Source organism: Protopterus annectens, chromosome 1.part1, assembly GCF_019279795.1.
Source record: "Protopterus annectens isolate FY-2018-M chromosome 1.part1, PAN1.0, whole genome shotgun sequence".
In the NCBI taxonomy this organism is placed as follows: Eukaryota; Metazoa; Chordata; order Ceratodontiformes; family Protopteridae; genus Protopterus; species Protopterus annectens.
The window spans coordinates 1,217,372,243-1,217,391,851 of record NC_056726.1 but is presented as its reverse complement, the minus strand read 5'-3'; the positions used below and the strand labels follow the sequence as shown (position 1 = coordinate 1,217,391,851).

The 19,609-nt window shown below is 42.3% G+C and overlaps 1 protein-coding gene across 1 annotated transcript in view; it reads left to right on the top strand.

The window, feature by feature from the left end:
• The first annotated feature begins 919 nt into the window (after positions 1–919).
• Positions 920–19,609, top strand: part of U2AF2 (U2 small nuclear RNA auxiliary factor 2) — a 529,844-nt gene continuing 511,154 nt past the window's right edge. The window contains exon 1 of the mRNA XM_044080728.1: positions 920–1,103. Coding sequence (XP_043936663.1) covers positions 990–1,103 — 114 coding nt within the window. The 5' untranslated portion in view covers positions 920–989. The remainder of the gene's footprint in view (positions 1,104–19,609) is intronic.

Genomic DNA, 19,609 nt, shown 5'->3' with positions numbered 1-19,609 from the left:
GTGGAGAAACATTGTTGTCGGCATTTGAGGAGGGAGCAGGCGTTCTTCTTAGGCTAAGAAGCTTATAAAATTAGACATTTTTCTTAACCCAAAAAAAAGGCAAAACTAAATTTATTGGCATGAGCAGACTCACTTGGGTTGAGTAGCAGGTGAGAATAAGGGTTTGTATTAGTCCAGGCAATGGGACAGTTACCATGTTTGGGTACTGTATTGTCTCAGATTCTTGGGAAGGTTAGTGGTGCAGGTTTGCGTTTTTCAGACCTGCACCACTAACTGTACCCATTCCTAAATGTTGTGCAACTGGCTTCCAAAACAAGTTTGTGTCACAGCCCATTGCTAGTAGTGTTAACATTTGCTAGCAGTAATGCCATTTTGAAGTTAACCGTGTAAGCAGTAGTAAGTCAGGCCAAAGGTAGCAGCAGTAACCCCTTCTCTCACTAGGGGGAAACCAGCTGGACTAGCTTTGGATGCACAGTTAATCATGGCTCAAAATATGATTGAATATTACGAAATTAAATAAGCAAAAGCAAGAAGGGATCCTGCTATTAGACTAATTAAAATAACTTTTAATATATTGCTGAAAACTATGAAAGTGGAAGAATTAAGCAATTGTATTTGTTTCCTGTTTAACTGTAGATGTTTGGGTCTGTCTTTTATTGCATTTTTCTTTGATCTCCAGACTCGAATGTGAGTAAGTGGCAGCTGTTCCCAATTTGTTTTTTTTTATCTTTGATCACTGTTTGGATTTGTGGTTACCAGTTTGTGGTTGACCGGAGACATAAGTGTAATAGTGTGAACATTGTCTTGGTAATTATTTATGTAAAAAAAAGTTTAGATATTTTAAATCTTTGCAAGAAATAGTAAAAGCGGTCTTCAATATGGAAAACATAGTGAAAGTGTTCTTACTGTTAAGAAGTAGAAGTAAATGTTGCTAATCTGTTTCTTCCCAAGCTGCTGGACAGATTCCTGCAACAGCCTTGCTTCCCACTATGACTCCTGATGGTCTTGCTGTAACTCCAACTCCAGTTCCTGTTGTCGGCAGCCAGATGACTAGGCAAGCGAGGAGGCTGTATGTTGGCAACATACCATTTGGTATTACAGAGGTACTGGATAATTTCATGTTTGTTCTCTGCGGGAATGTTATTTTGTACTGCAAATTGGTGCAGTGAAACTGAATAGATTTAAACTTAGTTCATGTGAAAGGTTAGAGGACCTGTTAGCCTTTTCTGTAAATATATTTTTCCTGTTACTTGCCGTTTTTTAACATTAGCATTGTGTTTTCCATTCTGTAGTACTTTCCAGTGGTAGTGTATTGTGGAGGCAGTGTCTTTCTTTGTAATAGTTCCATAATTGTGTAGTTGTGAAGGGACTTTAAGTTTGTGAACTCCTGATCTGGAAAATAAACCCTTTTGTCTAGCATTATGCCAAGGTATTTTTCCTCTCGGTCTTTCTAACTGCTTTTGTACTAAATTTCTCGAGTGACCAGATTTTAGGTTGATATTTTTTCTTCGTTTGCCTGTACTCTCTTTGGTCTCATGCCTGCTTGCCCCCTGGAGAAGCCCTTTTGTTTCCTCTTGTACTGTCACCAGTATGAAGGCAAGAGCCATCTTGAGGGACTGAACTAGGCAGCCATGAGGATGGCTTGTGCCCCTGCCCCATATCCTCACGGCAGGTACCCTTGTCATGCAGCTTAGGTTGGAATGGCTTCTGGCAAATTCATTGTATTCGCAAAATGTTGGATGTGAGTAGTGACATTTATATTGAGTTATGACCCCAATCTTTGGCAGCTCACGCGAGTTCTATTTCAGAGCAGTGTGTCCTCTCCCTGACATGCTCCATAGACCTGCTGTTACCTGTTTAGGTTAGCCCTGACAGTGTGGCTCTATGAACAGGACCAATGGCCTTCTGGGCCCTCATTACTCTCCTCAGAGGGCCAGTGAGCTGCTGAAAGCCACATACACATCTACTCCGGTTCATTTCTTCATCCTCTAAAATAATTGCTGGAACTCTTGGTGTGGGATGTAGTCAAGATTTTTCCTTACCTGAATGTGCTGCTGTTCCCCTGTCAAGTTTGTCTTGTATCCAACCCTGCCAGAGTCCAAGACTTTGTATCTTAACCTTGGAGCAGGAATTGTCTTGGTACAATGAGTAATGGCAGTTTTTCATCTTGGACACGTGAATTTGGTCCTTTTGTAGTCACACTATGCATTTAGATTGAGACAAAATGATTTCTTGGTCAAGGCCCATACTGAGATGAATTGCCCCCGTATTCTAGGTTGGCCACAAGTTGTGCTGGTTTGGGCATGGTTCTGACTCCAGGAGTTTGAGACTTGACCCCACCCCCCCAATGCTTTCTGTGCTGGCATCAGTGAGTCCTCTTCAGAGCTGAGCTGTCCTCTGGTGCTGGTGGTCTTAAAGACTTTGGGCTGATATTGTTTTAACATACAAGACTGCTGATATCCATGAGCAGAAGGTGGTCAGCATTGCCTGCTTTTGCACTGTTCTCTGCTGGCATTGTCTGCATTTGTGCCATTGGCCTTGCAGCCGGGTTCATATAAGCACGAAAACTAAATTGCGCGAATAATTACAATATCGAAGGTATGAGCGGATACCATCGTAGGCAATTGCTTCAATTGAGTGTGATCTCGGAGTTGGTATATTTAAGTATTGGGGGGGTCTGGCGGGTGGTGGGGGTCTTGCCCCCCTGCATACAGCAGCTAGTGACAGTATTTGTTGGTTTGTCGTGTTTGGGATTCGATGTTTTGGGCTTTCATCCTTTACGTGTCGCTCAGTAGGTGTTCGCGCAGTTCAGTTTTCATGCTTAAAATATGAACCCCTTGCAGGCAAGCTGTGCATTGGTTTCAGTTTCACTCCCAGGACTTAGAACCAGTGAATTGGTGCACATTGGGTGTTAATGACATCAGTGGGATCACTGATATCAGTCAGTATTAAGTAAATATTTGCATATGATGTCAGTGCAGCCAGTTAGGCTTGGACTCCATAGAGGCATCATTGACATAGAGTTGTACCAGAGTGGAACCTGTGAGGAGCTTTGGTCCTTTTGTTACCATATTGTAGGACTTAGAAGTGAAAAGCAGCCACAGATTGTCTAGAGAGTTCCTTTTCCTATGGGTACAGAGTGGAATTGTCCCAATACTTGTCTGTCCCAACTGTAGATATGGATGACTGAGAAGCAGCCCAAAGACACCTCCAGATTCATGTTCTTTAAACTCACGAGACAGAGGATCATGGTTCATTGGCCTAATTTTTTCTCATGAAGAAATTCTTCAGAAGGCATTTTGCTGTACTCCATCTACTTCTTGAATGGTCACTCCTGTCCGAATGCTTGAGCTTGTTGTTAACTAGGTTTGATGAGACTAACCTAGCAGAACCTATCCTGATGACTTCCATGATCAGGCAAGCATGTAGTAAAGCTTCCCTTGTGCAAGATCCCATTGTGGTGGTGGCTACCACCAGACGAGAGCCCGTCACTCCCTTGGATAAGGATTCTCAAGGTGTAGATCAAATGGAAAAGTGTATATATGCATGCAGATGTTCTTTTCACTGTTGCAGTCATCACATTTGGGTTATCTGCCTGCAGGTAGCCCTCAGCCAGCCTGAATACCAGTCGTCGGATGCTGTCGCTTCTTCCATGTCGTTAGAGGTATAAAACATGTTGCTGACGCCATTACATCAATCTTTCTTGCTGTGCAGTGCCTGAAGCAGAAGCAATTCGCACGTGCCGGTCGGCAGACTCCTGATATTTTCATTTTCGAGTTTTAGACCTGAAGTTCTCTAAGATAAGTACCCCGTTGGGGATCCTTTTTTCTTGTTCTAACCGATGTAAGAAAACATTAACAGTTGTCTTGCCTGTGGAAAGCAAATATCTCGTAGAGATAGTCACTTGTTTAGTTCTAGACTACGACGTCCCTCGCTGTTTGTTTTGTGCCTTGTTCAACACCAGAACTATTTGTCATTGGGCTATTTTTGTAGCTAGATACTTTCGTTTTATCTCCGTACTACGAAATGGCTTTAAGCCATCTGACTAATGATCTTCCGAAAAAATGTAAGGATACAGACAGACTACTGAGGATGCTTCTGTAAAGCTAGTAGTCGGTCTGCCAGTACTCTGAGGTGTTTTCCCAACCCCTGATGCCCGCTACTACAGATTTGCAGGCCTCTACTTAGACCCATTCGAAGTCTGGTATGCCGCGAGATGCTTCAACTATGGAACCTGCGGATGTCTCTACCTTGGATGGGTCCGGAGCCGCTGTGCAGGCACTAGCTTCTGATGGTGTATTCAGGCCTACCGATTTTCATATTAAACAGACTACTTCGTTTCAAGCTAAGAATACCAAATTTCTCGGGCCTAAAGCTCGCACTGCGCTGAGAAAACGGACTAAAGCGCATTCTCAGGCCCATATGCTTCAAAAACAAATGATTAGAATGGCTGAAGACCTTATTACCTTAATTAGGGGAAGCCAGCCTTCCCCCTTTAAGAGACCTAGAACTGATTTTCTTTGATTATTTTGATCAGGAATCTGATATCTGTTCCTGCTGACTACCGGGATTTACCCTCCTCTACTTATGAGGATTCTGTTGCAGAGGATTCCATTCCCTCTGCTTCCCCTCCAGAAGATTTTTCTTTTGGTGAAACCTTGCATACCCTTGGGGAGCATTTCTACTGGGAAAGCCAGGACTGTTCTCTGTCCAAAAAGAGACTTAATGAATTTTTAAACCTGCCTCAACACAGGCCTCCAGCTATCCCTTCTGTTCTGGAAATTGTAGATGTTTTCTTGTAATCCAGCCTTACCCCAGACACTTTGCATCCACCTCCCAGGAAATCTGACTGGTACTACAGAGAACACCTGAGTCTCACAAATTCCTCTTCAAGAATCCTACTGCAAATCCAGAGACAATTAAGGCTACTACTGCCAAAAGTCCTACCCCTTCTGATAGGGATTCTAGAACTTTAGACAGATGGGGTAAGAAGGTATACACTTCCGCTACGTTGGCCATTAGGGCTTTAAATTGCCAGTTTCATATGTTAGTGTCAGCAGCATATTATGGGACTACTTAAACAGAAAATGATGTTGATTCCTGGCTCTGCTGAACAGAGATTTACAAGAGTTAATGCATTTTGCTGACCTAGTTGGTAACAACCTTAGCAATGTGGTTTTGATCCTTTAGAAGCATCTTGCAGGGCTGCTGTCACTGGATGTTCTTCGTGTTTTACTGTTGCAGTCATTACATTTGGGTAATCTGCTGGCAGGTTGCCCTTAGTCGGCCTGATTAACAACGTTTTGGGCCCCGCGTCTCTTGCTGTCCCTTCTTCCATGACGTCAGGTCGTCGGGGGTATAAAACATGCAGCTGACACAACTACATCAATCCTTTCTTGCGCGGTGCTCAAAGCAGAAGCAGTTCACAAGTGCCAGTCGGCTGACTCCTGAAATTTTCGTTGCTTCAGATCCGAAGTCTTAAATGAAAAAGCTAGGTACCCCGTTGGGGAAACTTTTTCTTGCTCCGATGTCGGTAAAAGTTAATAATTGCATTACTTGTGGGAAGCAAATACCTCATAAGGATTTTCATTTGTACTGTATTCCTTGCGTAGGCCCTGACCACAAAGTACCTTGCTGTCTGTTTTGTGCTTTATTTAATCAATGCGCTATCAAACGTCAGTACGTTTTTGCTTCTAAATATTTTGGCTCACGCTTTAATTATCCAGAAATGTTGTCTTGTTAGCAATCCGACTACCAGAATACCTAAAAAAAATGCAAAGAAAGACAGACAAGGCTGTTGCAGTCCAAAACTGCCAACGCGTCTCTTAAGCCAGTTCACCGGTACTCATTGAGACACTTTCGCAGCTCCTGATACCTGCTACTTCTGATTCGCAGGCCTCTACTGAGACCCATTCGGAGTCCGGTATTCCGTGAGATGCTTCAATTATGGAACCCGTGGATGTCTCTATCATGGATGGGTCCGGAGCCGCTGTACAGGCACCGGCTTTGGAGGGTGTTTTCAGGCCTACAGATTTGTATAAGACCGAAGCCATCTTCAAAACTAAGGCCAAAGTCTCGACCTGTGCCTAAAAAAAACTGACACCTGGGCCACGTGTACAGGCCCCTATGCCTAAAAAACAAATTATCAAAATGGCTGAAGATTTAATTACTCTGATCAGGGGTAGCCAACCCCCACTTCTAAGAGGCCTAGGCAAGACATTGATTATGAATCTTCTGAACAGGATTCTCTCTCTTCTGACTCTTCTAATGAACAGGAATTGTCTATACCTACTTATGAGGACTCTGATGCAGAAGATTCCATTCCTTCTGCTTCTTCCCCTGAGGATTTTTCTTTTGGGGAAGCTTTACATACCTTAAGGGAACATTTCCACTGGGAAAGTCAGGATTTCTCTGAATCTAAAAAGAGACTTAGAGATTTTCTTCTTCCTCAGCATACGCCTTTGGCTATACCTCCTGTTCTAGAATATTGTTTTTTCAGAATCTAGTATGGCTCCTGATTCTCTGCCTCCGGCTCCTCGTAAGCCAGACCAATACTACAGAGTTCCTGACTCCCACAAATTCCTTTTCAAAAATCCTGTTGCAGATCCTGAAACCATTTCTCAGGGTCCCAAGGGCATTAAGGCTTCTGCTGCTAAAAATCCTACCCCTTCTTACAGAGATTCCAGGGCACTGGGTAGATGGGGTAAGAAGGTTTGCACTTCTGCAACCTTGGCAATCAGGGCTTTAAACTGTCAATTTCATATGCTAAAATATCAACAGCATATCATAGGACTGCTTAAACAGAAGATGTTAATTTCTGACTGTGTGGAAAACAAAGATTTACAGGATTTATTGCATTCAGCTGAACAAGTTGGAAAACATACTTTGCAATGTGGTTTTGATTCCTTAGAGGCCTCTTGCAGGGCTGCTGTAACTGGGTCTGCTAAGAAGGCATGCTTGGCTCAGAGCAAAATCTGCCTGATCATGTAAAAACAAAATTGTTGGATGCTCCTTTACAACATGATCGTGTCTCTGGTAATGAGGCTGAAGAAGTTTTAAAAAAGATGGAAGATAAAGCTAAATCTATGCAAACTGTGAAATATTTCTTACAAGTGCAACCTCCAATATTTAGTAGGCACTGGCCTACGAAGAACTGGTCCTTTCCAGTTCCTTCGAGAGCCACTCAAGTCAAACCCAGACATTCCAAAGGCTCCAGATTTCAGACACAAGGGACTTTGAGAACAAAGCAATGGGGTGCCTCCACTTCCAAATCTGGAAACAACAAGACATCCCTATGGTAAGCAGTCTCAATGACTTCCCTTTACACTTACCAAGCACTTACCTTTTAGCCACCCCTTTGGGGGGAAAACTGGCTCTTCATGCAAGAAACTGGCAGCTTATAACCCAGGACAAGTGGGTTTTAAATGTAGTATCCCTGGGATACAGATTTAATTTACACGCATTGCCAGATTCACTGTTGCAGTCATTACACTTGGGTTATCCTGCTGGCAGGCTACCTGCAGTCTGCCTGAATTCCAAAGTCCTGGTCCGGCGTCTGTTGCTGTTGCCTCTTCCCTGACGTCAGTGTGCCAGGGGTATAAAAAATGCAGCCGACACCATTTTCTTTTCTTTCTTGCCGTGCGGTGGCCGAAGCAAGTGCCGGTCGGCCGACTCCTGAGATTTTCTAAATTGAATTTCAGATCTGAAGTCTTCAATAAAGCTAAGTACCCCGTTGGGGAAACGTTTTCTTGCTCCAGACCGAATTCAGTAAAAGTTAACAATTGTATTTCTTGTGGGAAGCAAATACCGCATAAGGATTTTCATTCTTACTGTATTCCTTGCCTAGGCCCTGAGCACGACTTTGCTTGTCTGTTTTGTGCTAGATTTAACCAACGCACTATTAAGCGTCTGTTCGATTTTTGCTTTCTATTACTTTGGCCGAAGGTTTAACTATATAATGCCGTCGGAACAGCCGACCGGAGTTCATAAAAAGCGCAAGGAAAAAGAAAAGGACAGGCATCCGAGGTAGAAAACCGAAACTTTTCTAGGCCAGTCGCCGGTTCTCAATGAGGTGCTTTTGCAGCCCCTGACACCCGCTACCTCAGAGCCACAGGCCACCTCCGACTCCCACATGGAGACAACTACGCCTCTGGAAACTAAGGTATTGGGCCTATGGAAACTATTCCCTCAGATGGAAACAACTCTGATCCAAAACAGTCCCAAAACAGCAAAATCGTCAGTAGCCAGGAATCGAAAAACAGGAACCAAAGTCAGATCCAAAAGCAAATTCTTTATTCTCCAGCGCCTCGGTGTAACCACCTTTCAAGAGTATACATTCTCACTGAAAGAATGGGGAGATATATATATATATATATATATATATATATATATATATATATATATATATACTCATAGCAATTAAACAATTAATTATTATGTTCAAAAAAGTTTTAAAGCAGGTACCTCCAGTTTATTTCATTATTCAGTTCACAGGGTGTCATTGTATTGTATTTCAAAATAAAAATACTTTCCTTATATTGTAAGTTACATTTCAAAGCATTTTCATCATTACAGAGACATTTCACACTTTCTAAAACTGTTCCTGTTGAAGCATCACTATTATGATTAACACTAAAATGTGTGGCAATAAATTTATTTTCCCTTTTATGTCTTATGTCTCTAATGTGCTCACCTAACCCAATACGAAACTCTCTTTTAGTTTCACCTATATAATATAATCCACAGGGACAGTGTAAAGCATACACAACTCCCTTGCTTCTACAGGTAAAACTATCTCTTACTGTGAACCTAATGTTGTTAATATAATTAAATGTTCTAACTATATTCCTACAAACACTGCATCTACTGCAACATCTTGTACCAAATTCACTTAGTGGTCTTGGTAAACAAAATTTTGGCATTACAAATTTACCATGTACCACCATATCTTTCAAATTTCTTCCCCTTTTATAGGAGAATAAAGGTTTTTGTGGCAAAATGTGCATAAACACCTTGTCTTTCACTAAAAATTTCCAAAAATGTTCCACTACATCCTTTGTCTCCACTTTTTACATTATATGTAGAGACGAAATAAATATCCTTACCAGTTTTATCACTGGTTGCCTGATGATATTTCTTATAATGGTGATGTTCACCCTTATTACATTTATTCCTTACCATATTATTCTCCTTTTTTACCTTCATAAGGGCATTTTCTAAAATATTCACACTGTACCCTCTTTTCAAAAACATATATGTAATATCCCATTCCCTTTGTAGATTTTCTTGTGCATTACGTAATCTAGATACCCTTGCCAATTCCCCATAAGGGAGAGCTTCCAAAGTATGTACAGGATGGCAACTAGATGCATGAAGGTATTGATTACCATCTATAAACTTCCTATGTATATTTAACAAGATCCAAGAATATTACTTTGTTTCCCTTCTGTATTCCATCAAATTCTAACCCAAATGGGTTACCATGTAAGTCTGTCAAAAATTCATTAACTGAATCAAAACTACCATCACAAATAAAAATCAAATCTATGTAACGAAAATAAAATAACACATTACATTTCATAAAATTTAACTCAAATAGAAATTTCCTTTCAAAAAAATTCATAAACAAATTGGCATACATGGGGGCAAAAGCTGCCCCCATTGCTGTACCTTGTTTCTGCCGATACAAAACATCATTAAAAATAAAATAATTATTCTTTAAACAGAAATCCAACAAATCTACTATGAAATCAACAGAAGGGTTGTCTTTTAAAGAAGATCTCATTGCATTGAGGCCATCATGTCTAATAGAGGTATATAGACTTTTAACATCCATAACCAACCAATACATTTTGTTGTTCCAAGAAATAGAGGATATTTTGTTTAAAAATTCCATACTATCTTTGATGTAAACTGGAGATTTAACTACATATGATAAAAATATTCTATGTAAAATCAAACCAGTGTTATGTAGGAAATAGTTGCAGGCTGAAATAATGGGTCGACCTGGGGGGTTATGTAAGTTCTTATGTATTTTTGGTAAACAAAAGAATACAGCTAGGTCCTTTCTATCAGTCTAACCTATTTCTCGCATCCTTCTCTGTAAAAAAACCCCAGCCTGACTCCCCTGTCCAACATGTGTTTAAATTTTATAACAGCCTTTTGATAATGAATCATATTGCTTCTTTCATATGTTGTTTCATCCTGCAAATGATTCATGCACATCTCAAAATATTGCACAACACTCATTATAACAATTTTATTTCCCTTATCTGAAGGTTTGATGATAATATCCTTCCTGTCACATAATTCTTTTAAAGCACTCCATTCTTTATAAGTTAAGTTATATAAACTATTACATCTATTCAATTTCATATTTCTACATATATTCTCACATTCAGATTTAATCATGGAGCCATAATGAATAGCTCTCTGGTTAATAAAAGGCGGAATAAATTTGTTAGAAGAAGCTACATAAGACATATCTATTGCATTGCCAGCAATAGGAAATTGCACATCATTATTACTTATACATTCATCACATGAATAAAAACTATCTTCAGATTCACATGAAGAAAAGCCTCCATGTGCAGAATTAGAACATCCTTGGTCCCTGCTAAAATGAATTTTCAAATGTATCTTCCTAAGAAATTTAAAGATATCTTGCTGTATCAAATATTCTTTAGGAAAAACAGTAGGTATAAACTTTAAACCTAAACATAACACAGCAAACTGTTCATCAGACAAATCACAACCAGATAAATTAAGAACAATACTTTTATCACTAAAGTCATTACTGTTTAAATTTCTTGTTATATTGTTGTCCATACCTCCGATTCTGACGAAAATTGTCAGGTTGATTGAATTTCTGAACAGACATTTTCTTGCTCATAACTTCTCAGGTGTTTCTGTCCCTGTTGAAATGTTCGTTCCTGGTGTTGCAAACCTCCATTGTTAAACTCCTGTTGCATCCTACATGGTTGTGCTGGTCTAGGTAATTCTGGAAATTCCATACTGGTGTCCGACCTAAACTCTTCCCCTGAAGAAGCAAAAGAAGAAGACAATGGTGCATCAGTGAATCTTGCCCTCCTACGTTGTTTCCGCTTACGTTCTGTCCAATTAGGAGGGTAAGAAAATGCAGTCCCTGCTTCATATTCATTGATATCACGTATTAATTTTGTTTTCTTTTGTTTTACAAGTTCATTCTCTAGATTATTCAGTCTCTCAGTCTTCTCCATGAAAGACTTCATATTTTCAAGACTCACAGATGAACTAATACTATGTGAAAGGGAAACCAGCTCCTGTTTAAGAGACTGATGTTTGAGCTGGTCCCTTTCCAACAGAATGTGAAGCCACTCTATTACACACTTGTGTGCTGCTATGAACCAACGTTCCTTAAATTTCTTATCAGGAGCGCAATTCAAGTCAAATGGTGTACTAGGATTCTTTACGAATCTAAGACCTCTAGGTGTAATATTCAAGCTAATATATTTTTGCAAACCTAAAATGTTAAAGTGCACCCTTGTCTCTTTCTCAATCAACCTGTCATATTTTTGATACAGTTCTCTGATTTCTGGAGACACACTTTGAAATTTATGTCCCACAGAAACAAAAGGGTCAAGCACTCTTTTATTTCTTTCTTGCAAAAATTGATCAAAAACTGGCTCTTCATGCAAGAAACTGGCAGCTTATAACCCAGGACAAGTGGGTTTTAAATGTAGTGTCCCTGGGATACAGATTTCATTTCCACGCATTGCCAGATTCACTGTTGCAGTCATTACACTTGGGTTATCCTGCTGATAGGCTACCCGCAGTCGGCCTGAATTCCAAAGTCCTGGTCCGGCGTCTGTTGCTGTTGCCTCTTCCCTGACGTCAGTGTGCCAGGGGTATAAAAAATGCAGCAGACACCATTTTCTTTTGTCTTTCTTGCTGCGCGGTGGCCGAAGCAAGTGCCGGTCGGCCGACTCCTGAGATTTTCTAAATTGAATTTCAGATCTGAAGTCTTCAATAAGTACCCCATTGGGGAAACGTTTTCTTGCTCCAGACCGATTTCAGTAAAAGTTAACAATTGTATTTCTTGTGGGAAGCAAATACCGCATAAGGATTTTCATTCTTACTGTATTCCTTGCCTAGGCCCTGAGCACGACTTTGCTTGTTGTCTGTTTTGTGTTAGATTTAACCAATGCACCATTAAGCGTCGATTTTTGCTTTCTATTACTTTGGCCGAAGGTTTAACTATATAATGCCGTTGGAACAGCCGACCTGAGTTCATAAAAAGCGCAAGGGGAAAAAAAAGGACAGGTATCCGAGGTAGAAAACCGAAACCTTTTCTAGGCCATTCGCCGGTTCTCAATGAGGCGCTTTAGCAGCCCCTGACACCCGCTACCTCAGAGCCACAGGCCGCTTCCGACTCCCACATGGAGACAACTAGGCCTCTGGGAACCCAAGGTATTGGGCCTATGGAAACTATTCCCTCAGATGGGTCTGGAGCCGCTGAGCAGGCATCTGTCTGTTAGGGTGTTCTCAGACCTACACAGCTTTCTGTCAAGACCACTTCAGCAACCAAGGCAAAGTCTAAAACACCTTTAAAGACGAGTACAGCATTCTCCTGGACAGTCATCCATGCCTAAGAAACGGATGCTTAAAATGGCAGAGGACCTAATTACTTTGATCAGGGGTTCCCATCCCCCTCCTGATAAAAGGCCTAGGCAAGACACTGACTATGATTCCTCTGACCAAGTTTCTATTTCTTCTGATTCCTCTTCAGAACAGGGATATTCTCTTCCTCCAAATGAGGACTCTGATGCTGAAGAATCTATCCCTTCAGCCTCTCCTTCTGAGGACTATTCTTTTGGGGGAACCCTGCACACCATGAGGGAGCATTTCCACTGGGCGAGCCAAGATTATTCAGAATCCAATAAAAGGCTCAGAGACTTTCTTTTATTGCCTCAACACAGACTTCTTGCTATTCCTCCTGTACTAGACATTATAGATGTATTAGTCCAGTCTGTCTCCTGATTCTTTACCCCCTGCACCAGTTAAGCCAGATAGGTACTACAGGCTTCCAGATTCATATAAATTCTTTATAAAAACCCTGCTGCTGACCCAGAAACTATATCTCAGGGTCCCAGAGTTCCACTGCAAAAAAAACTGTTCCCTCTGATAGGGATTCTAGAGCACTGGACAGATGGGGGAAAAGAAGTTTACACCTCTGCTACTTTAGCTGTAAGGGCTTTAAACTGCCAGTTTCACATGCTTAAATATCAGCAATACCTAATGTCTCTGCTAAAACAGAAAATGCTGACAAACTTTGAATGTCCTGAAAACAAGGAAATGCAGGATTTATTGCATGCAGCTGAACAAGTGGGAAAGCATACTTTGCAATGTGGTTTTGATTCACTAGAGGCTTCTTGCAGGGCCGCAGTTACAGGCTGTCATTCAAAGGCATGCTTGGTTAAACGAACAGAGTCTGCCTGATCATGTTAAAGCAAAATTATTGGATGCTCCATTACAGCATGATACTTTATTTGGTGTTAAGGCAGAAGAGGTGATAAAGAAAATGGAGGATAAAGCGAAATCCATGCAGACAGTAAAGGATTTCTTACATGTTCAACCACCCAGATTTAGCAAGAACCGGCCTTCTAAGAACTGGTCCTTTCCTGTGTCAGACAGGCCACAGAGAGGCAAATCTCAGCCCCAAGGCTCATACAGGCTTAAACAATGGGATGCTTCAGCCTCCAAAGGTGGAGAAGACGATCACCCAGGACAAATGGGTACTGAATATTGTTTCTCAGGGCTACAGGTTCCACTTTCACACCCTCCCAAGGGCAAAAGGTATGCCAGACCTGCCACATAATCAATGGGCAGAGGCACAAAAGCAGATGTAATCTCTCATGGACATGAGGGCTATTCAAAGAGTACCACAGCAAGAGCAGGGGCAAGGATTTTACTCAAGACTTTTCTTGGTACTCTGGACAAAGCCTGGAGACCAATACTGGACCTGTCTGCTCTAAATACTTTTCTGGACATTCCAAAATTCAAAATGTTGACACTGCAGCAACTTCTGCCCATGCTGGGCAAGAAGGCTTGGCTCGTAACTTTGGACCTTAGAGGCATACCTGCATGTCCCAATCAGACAATCTTGCAGAAGATGCCTCAGATTCATAGCTGGCTCAATGCACTACCAATTCTCTGCACTGCCCTTTGGCTTATCTACTGCGCCCAGGGTCTTCACAAAATGCCTGGCACCAGTAATTGCATTTTGCAGACAGAGGAATTCAGATATATCCCTACTTGGACTGCCTTATTCAAGCAGAGAGCAAGGACATTCTACTAAAGCATCTGGCATTTGTAAAAAAAAGATTTGCCTAGGGTACACAGTAAACGGAAAGAAATTAAAACTAGTGCCCTCTCAAGAGATAATATTCCTGGGTGCAAGCTTAAATACAACTGCCCAGATGGCTTATCTCACACCAGACAAAGGCAACTGAGTCATTGCTTCCATATGATGGCAAGAAAAACCCAGTTACCTGTAAGAAAAATTCTGCAGGCTTTGGGCTTCATGGCATCCTGCATTCTGCTAATTCCATATGCAAGACTGCATATGAGGAAGCTACAATGGTATCTAAAAAGTGTTTAGACTCAACATTGCCACAGCCTGGAAACAATAATTACTCTCATTCCCTGCCTGCAACAGGAGTTTCGATGGTGGGCACTGGTCTGTCACCACAACAAGGGACAGCCATTCACTTTACCTACAGCCACTAGCAGGCACTCGCAGATGCATTGGATTATGCCTGGGGGGCACAGATGGCGGGAAAATGTATTCAGGGCACGTGGCCCGTAAGCCAAAATGCATCTTCATATTAACCAAAAAGGAATGCTAGCTGTACAGAATGCCCCGACAGCCTTCAAGGATCTACTCCATGCAGGACAACTATTGCTAAAGACAGGCAATACTACGGTCATGTGGTACATAAGCAAGGGGGGCACACACTCCTACCCCCTCTGCAGGCAAGCCATGACTTTGTGGAACACAGCATTAACCTATCATGTGCATCTGCAAGCACAATTCCTGCCAGGAAAGACAAATACTCTGGCAGACAAACTAAGCAGAAACCTCATGGACCCTCACGAGTGGAAACTTGATCCACAAGTCTTCAGCATAACAAGGAAATGGGGATGCCCAGACATCTATTTGCCTCCCCTCACAACTGCCAACTACAGGGATTCTGCACAAGGACATATCACACACAAGCATGGAAGGTGGATACTCTCATTCAGCTGGAAAACCCTGACAGTTTTTACCTTTCCTCCACTGCCTCTCCTCCCCAAGGTACTCCTAAAGGTCAGACGTGAAGCCAAAGATTATTCTGATTGCCCCAGACTGGCCACGCCAGCACTGGTACCCAATCCTAAAGAGCTGGTCTCAAGGCCTAGCCTGGACTTTACCTCAAATTCCTCATCTTCTGACCCAACAACACAATCAGATCCTGCACAGCCAACTCAGAACCTTAAATCTGGCTGCATGGCGAATAATATAACCACTCAGAACACACCTCTCTAAAGCAGTTATGGATGTCATTTTGGAAGCCAGGAGGCCCAGCACCAGAAAATCTTATGCAGAAAAATGGAAGAGATTCTGTGCTTGGAATCGGGCACAAGGAATTGAACCGCTTGTTCCAAATATTCCTCAGATTTTACAATACCTAACTGAGATGCTGGACAAAGGCCTATTCTTCTCAGCAATTAAGATCCATGCCTCTGCCATTTCAGCTCATTACAATACGGAACCACCTATTTTTTCACATCCACTGCTAAGGCAGTACCTCAGAGGGACCAAAAACATAAGACCCCCCCCCAAGGAGAGCACAGATACCTACATGGGACCTCAATTTTGTCTTGGAAAAGCTCACACCGCCTCCTTTTGAGCCAGCCAATACAGCTGAGATAAAATTCTTATGGAAAACCGCTCTGCTCCTAGCAATAACTTCAGCAAGAAGAGTCTCAGTTACAGGCATTAATGGCAGTGGAACCTTTATCATTTTCCATCCGGACAGGGTTTGTCGAAGGACAAACCCAACATTTATGCTAAAGGTAGTATCCAGTGTGGCTCTTAACCAAACCATTCATTTGCCTACTTTTTATCCAAATCCCCAGAATAAAGGGGAGAAACTTCTGCATTCTTTGGACATACATAGGCAGCTACGCTTCTACTTGGACAAAACTAAAACTTTCAGAAAGACTGAGCAACTTTTAGTGGCATATGCTGCAGGATCACAAGGAAAGGCTATCTCAAAGCAGACTATTTCAAAATGGATAGGACACTGCATTCGTTTCTGCTATGCACAGCATGGCAAATCAGTGCCCAAGGACATTGCCACATTCGACCAGGGCAGCAGCCACATCAGCAGCCTTTCTCAGAGTACCACCAACCAAGGAAATTTTGGAGGCTGCAACTTTGGAGTTCAGTGCACACTTTTACCAAGCACTACCACTTACCTCTTTACTCTAAATCCAGAGCAGGCTTTGCCACTGCAGTTCTGCAGGGGCTCATAGCCACTCCTAATTCTATTTAGACCCAGCCGCCCAACCTCAGCTTTGGGATTCAACCCAAGTGTAATGACTGCAACAGTGAAACACTATTAACATAGTACAGTTGTGTACCTACCATAAATGTAGATGTTAGTGTGTATTCACTGTTGCAGTCCAGGTTACCCACCCACCATCCCCTTTCTTTGCTGGGACTTAACTGTACTTCTCTATTCTATCCAACCTATGTGGTGCATTTGCTTGTAGAAGAAAGTATGGTTTGTTTTAGTGTATGCATTTTATAAGCAATGTTTTTAGCCTACCCTTTTGGGGGCACCTGACATCTGGGGCAAGAAAAACTGAAGAAAATGGCGTTTGCTGCATCTTATATACCCTTGGCCCACTGACGTCTGGGAAGAAGCGACAGCAACAGACGCCGGACCAGAACTTTGGAATTCAGGCCGACTGCGGGTAGCCTGCCAGCAGGATAACCCAAGTGTAATGACTGCAACAGTGAATACACTCTAACATCTACCTTTATGGTAGGTACACAGTACTTTCCGAACGGATGGCCAGACCTGCCCCCAAATCAGTGGGCAGAGGCCCAGAAATAAGTACTTTCCCTCATGGACATGGGGGCTATTCAACCAGTACCAGAAGAGGAAAGGAGACAAAGTTTCTATTCAAGACTTTTCCTAGTACCCAGTAAAGACAAATCAGTGTTCAATTTTGGACTTGTCTGCTTTAAACACCTTTTTGGACATTCCAAAGTTCAAGATGCTGACTCTTCACCAGTTACTTCCTATGCTAGGCAAAGATGCTTGGTATGCAAGTCTAGATTTAAGAGGCTTACCTGCATATCCTAATTGGGGAATCTTGCAGAAGATACCTCCGCTTCAAAGCAGGCTACTTGCATTACCAGTTCTCTGCACTGCCCTTTGGCTTATCTACTGCGCCCAGGGTCTTTATAAAGTGCCTGGCTCCAGTAATTGCGTTTTGCAGGCAAAGAAATATCCAGATATATCCATACCTGGACGATTGTCTAATTCGAGCAGAAAACAAGGACACTCTTCTAATCCATCTGGTGTTTGTAAAAAGGGTTCTAACTTGTCTAGGGTACACTATAAACGAGAAGTGGTCACAAATGGTACCCTGTCAAATTACATTCCTGGGTTCAAAAGCTTGAATACAACTGACCAGATGCCTTCCCTTACGCCAGACAAGCAAATTCATTTGGTGACTTACTTCAAACAGGTGGCCGCAAAAACCCTTCTTTCTGCAAGGCACATACTGCAAGCCTTGGGGTTCATGGCCTGCTGCATTCTTTTAATTCCATATGCAAGACTGCATATGAGGAAATTTGTGGTACTTAAAAAGTCTATGGAGTCAGCATTGTCACAGTCTGAAAACCATGATTCCCATCATCCCTTGCCTGCAACTAGAGTTCCTATGGTCAGCAGAGGCCTGCCAGCAAAACAAGGGACTGCCATTCACACCACCCCCTGCCTCCCAAACCCAAGACCATCAGCTGGACAAATTTTGCACAAGAACTAGTCATAAAAAAGCCTGGAAAGTGGATGCTCTATCCTTCAGCTGGAAAAACCTATCAGTCTATGCCTTTCCCCCCTGCCTCTCCTCTCCAAATGTCTACTAAAAGTCTAACAGGACAAACCAAAAATGGTTTTAATTGCTCCAGACTGGCCTTGCCAACACTGGTACCCACTTCTGCACATTGTCACACCTTCCACTGCGGCACCTGCCCCAGACACCTTACTTTACTGTCTCAGCAGAACAACCAAATTCTGCACACTTGGCTCCAAACTTAAAATCATGCAGCATGGCTTATCACCTAAATTCACCCTTAGCATCCCTCAGCAAACCTGGGATGGGATGTCATTTTGGAGGCGAGAAGGCCTAGCACTAGAAAATCTTATACTGACTAATGGAAAATATTCTTTGCCTGGAATCAATCTCAAGGGGATAAGCACAGCAGTGTCCAACATTCGTCAGATTTTACAATACTTAATTGAGATGCTTCACAAGGGCCTGTCCTTTTCTTCCATAAAAATCCATGCTTCAACCATTTCAGCTCATTACAACACAGAACCTCCCCTCTTCTCTCTTCCTCTGCTAAAGCAGCATCTCAGAGGGGCCAAAAATTTAAGACCACCCAGGAGAGCTCCAACCGCTGCCTGGGACCTCAGTTTTGTATTGGAAAAGCTCACTCCCTCACTTCGAGCCAGCTGCTACTGCAGACTTAAAATTTCTCTCCTGGAAAATGGCTTTCCTTTTAGCAGCCACTTCAGCTAGGATTTCCGAATTACAGGCTCTTGCAGTGGAGTCTTTCATCATCTTTCATGCAGACAGGGTATCTCTCAGGACTAATCCATCCTTCATGCCTAAGGTGGTATCCAGTGTGGCTCTTAATCAGGCCATTCATTTGCCAACTTTCTTTCCCAACCCACGGAACAAGGGGAAACGGATCCTGCATTCATTGGATGTACACAGACAACTTCTGAACAACTTCTGGTGGCATTTGCTGCAGGGGCAGAGGGAAAGGCTATTTCAAAGCAAACCAATTCCAAATGGATAAGCCATTGTATTCGTTTCTGCTATATACACCATGGAAAAACTATCCCCCAGGGGATCGGATCCCATTCCATCAGAGCTGCATCTACTTCTACAGCCTTTCTCAGAGGTGTTCCTACCAGGGACATTCTAGAAGCTGCTACCTGGAGCTCAGTTCATACGTTCACCAAACATTACCATTTACCACTTTTCTCTAAATCCAGATCTGGCTTTGCCACTGCTGTCCTGTAGGGCCTTATAGCTGTTCCTAATGCTGTATAATTCCCTCCACCCAACCATAGCTTTGAGAATCTACTCAAATGTAATGACTGCAACAGTTATACAGTAAGAACATAGTACAGTTGTGTACACTTACCATAAATGTATATGTTAGTGTATTCACTGTTGCAGTCCTGGTCATCCTCCCTCCAGCCCCTCATTTTTCTCTGGCTATACCTCTACTTTCTTTCACTATGCTTAAAAAGCTCTTTTGGTGTATTTGCTTTTGGGA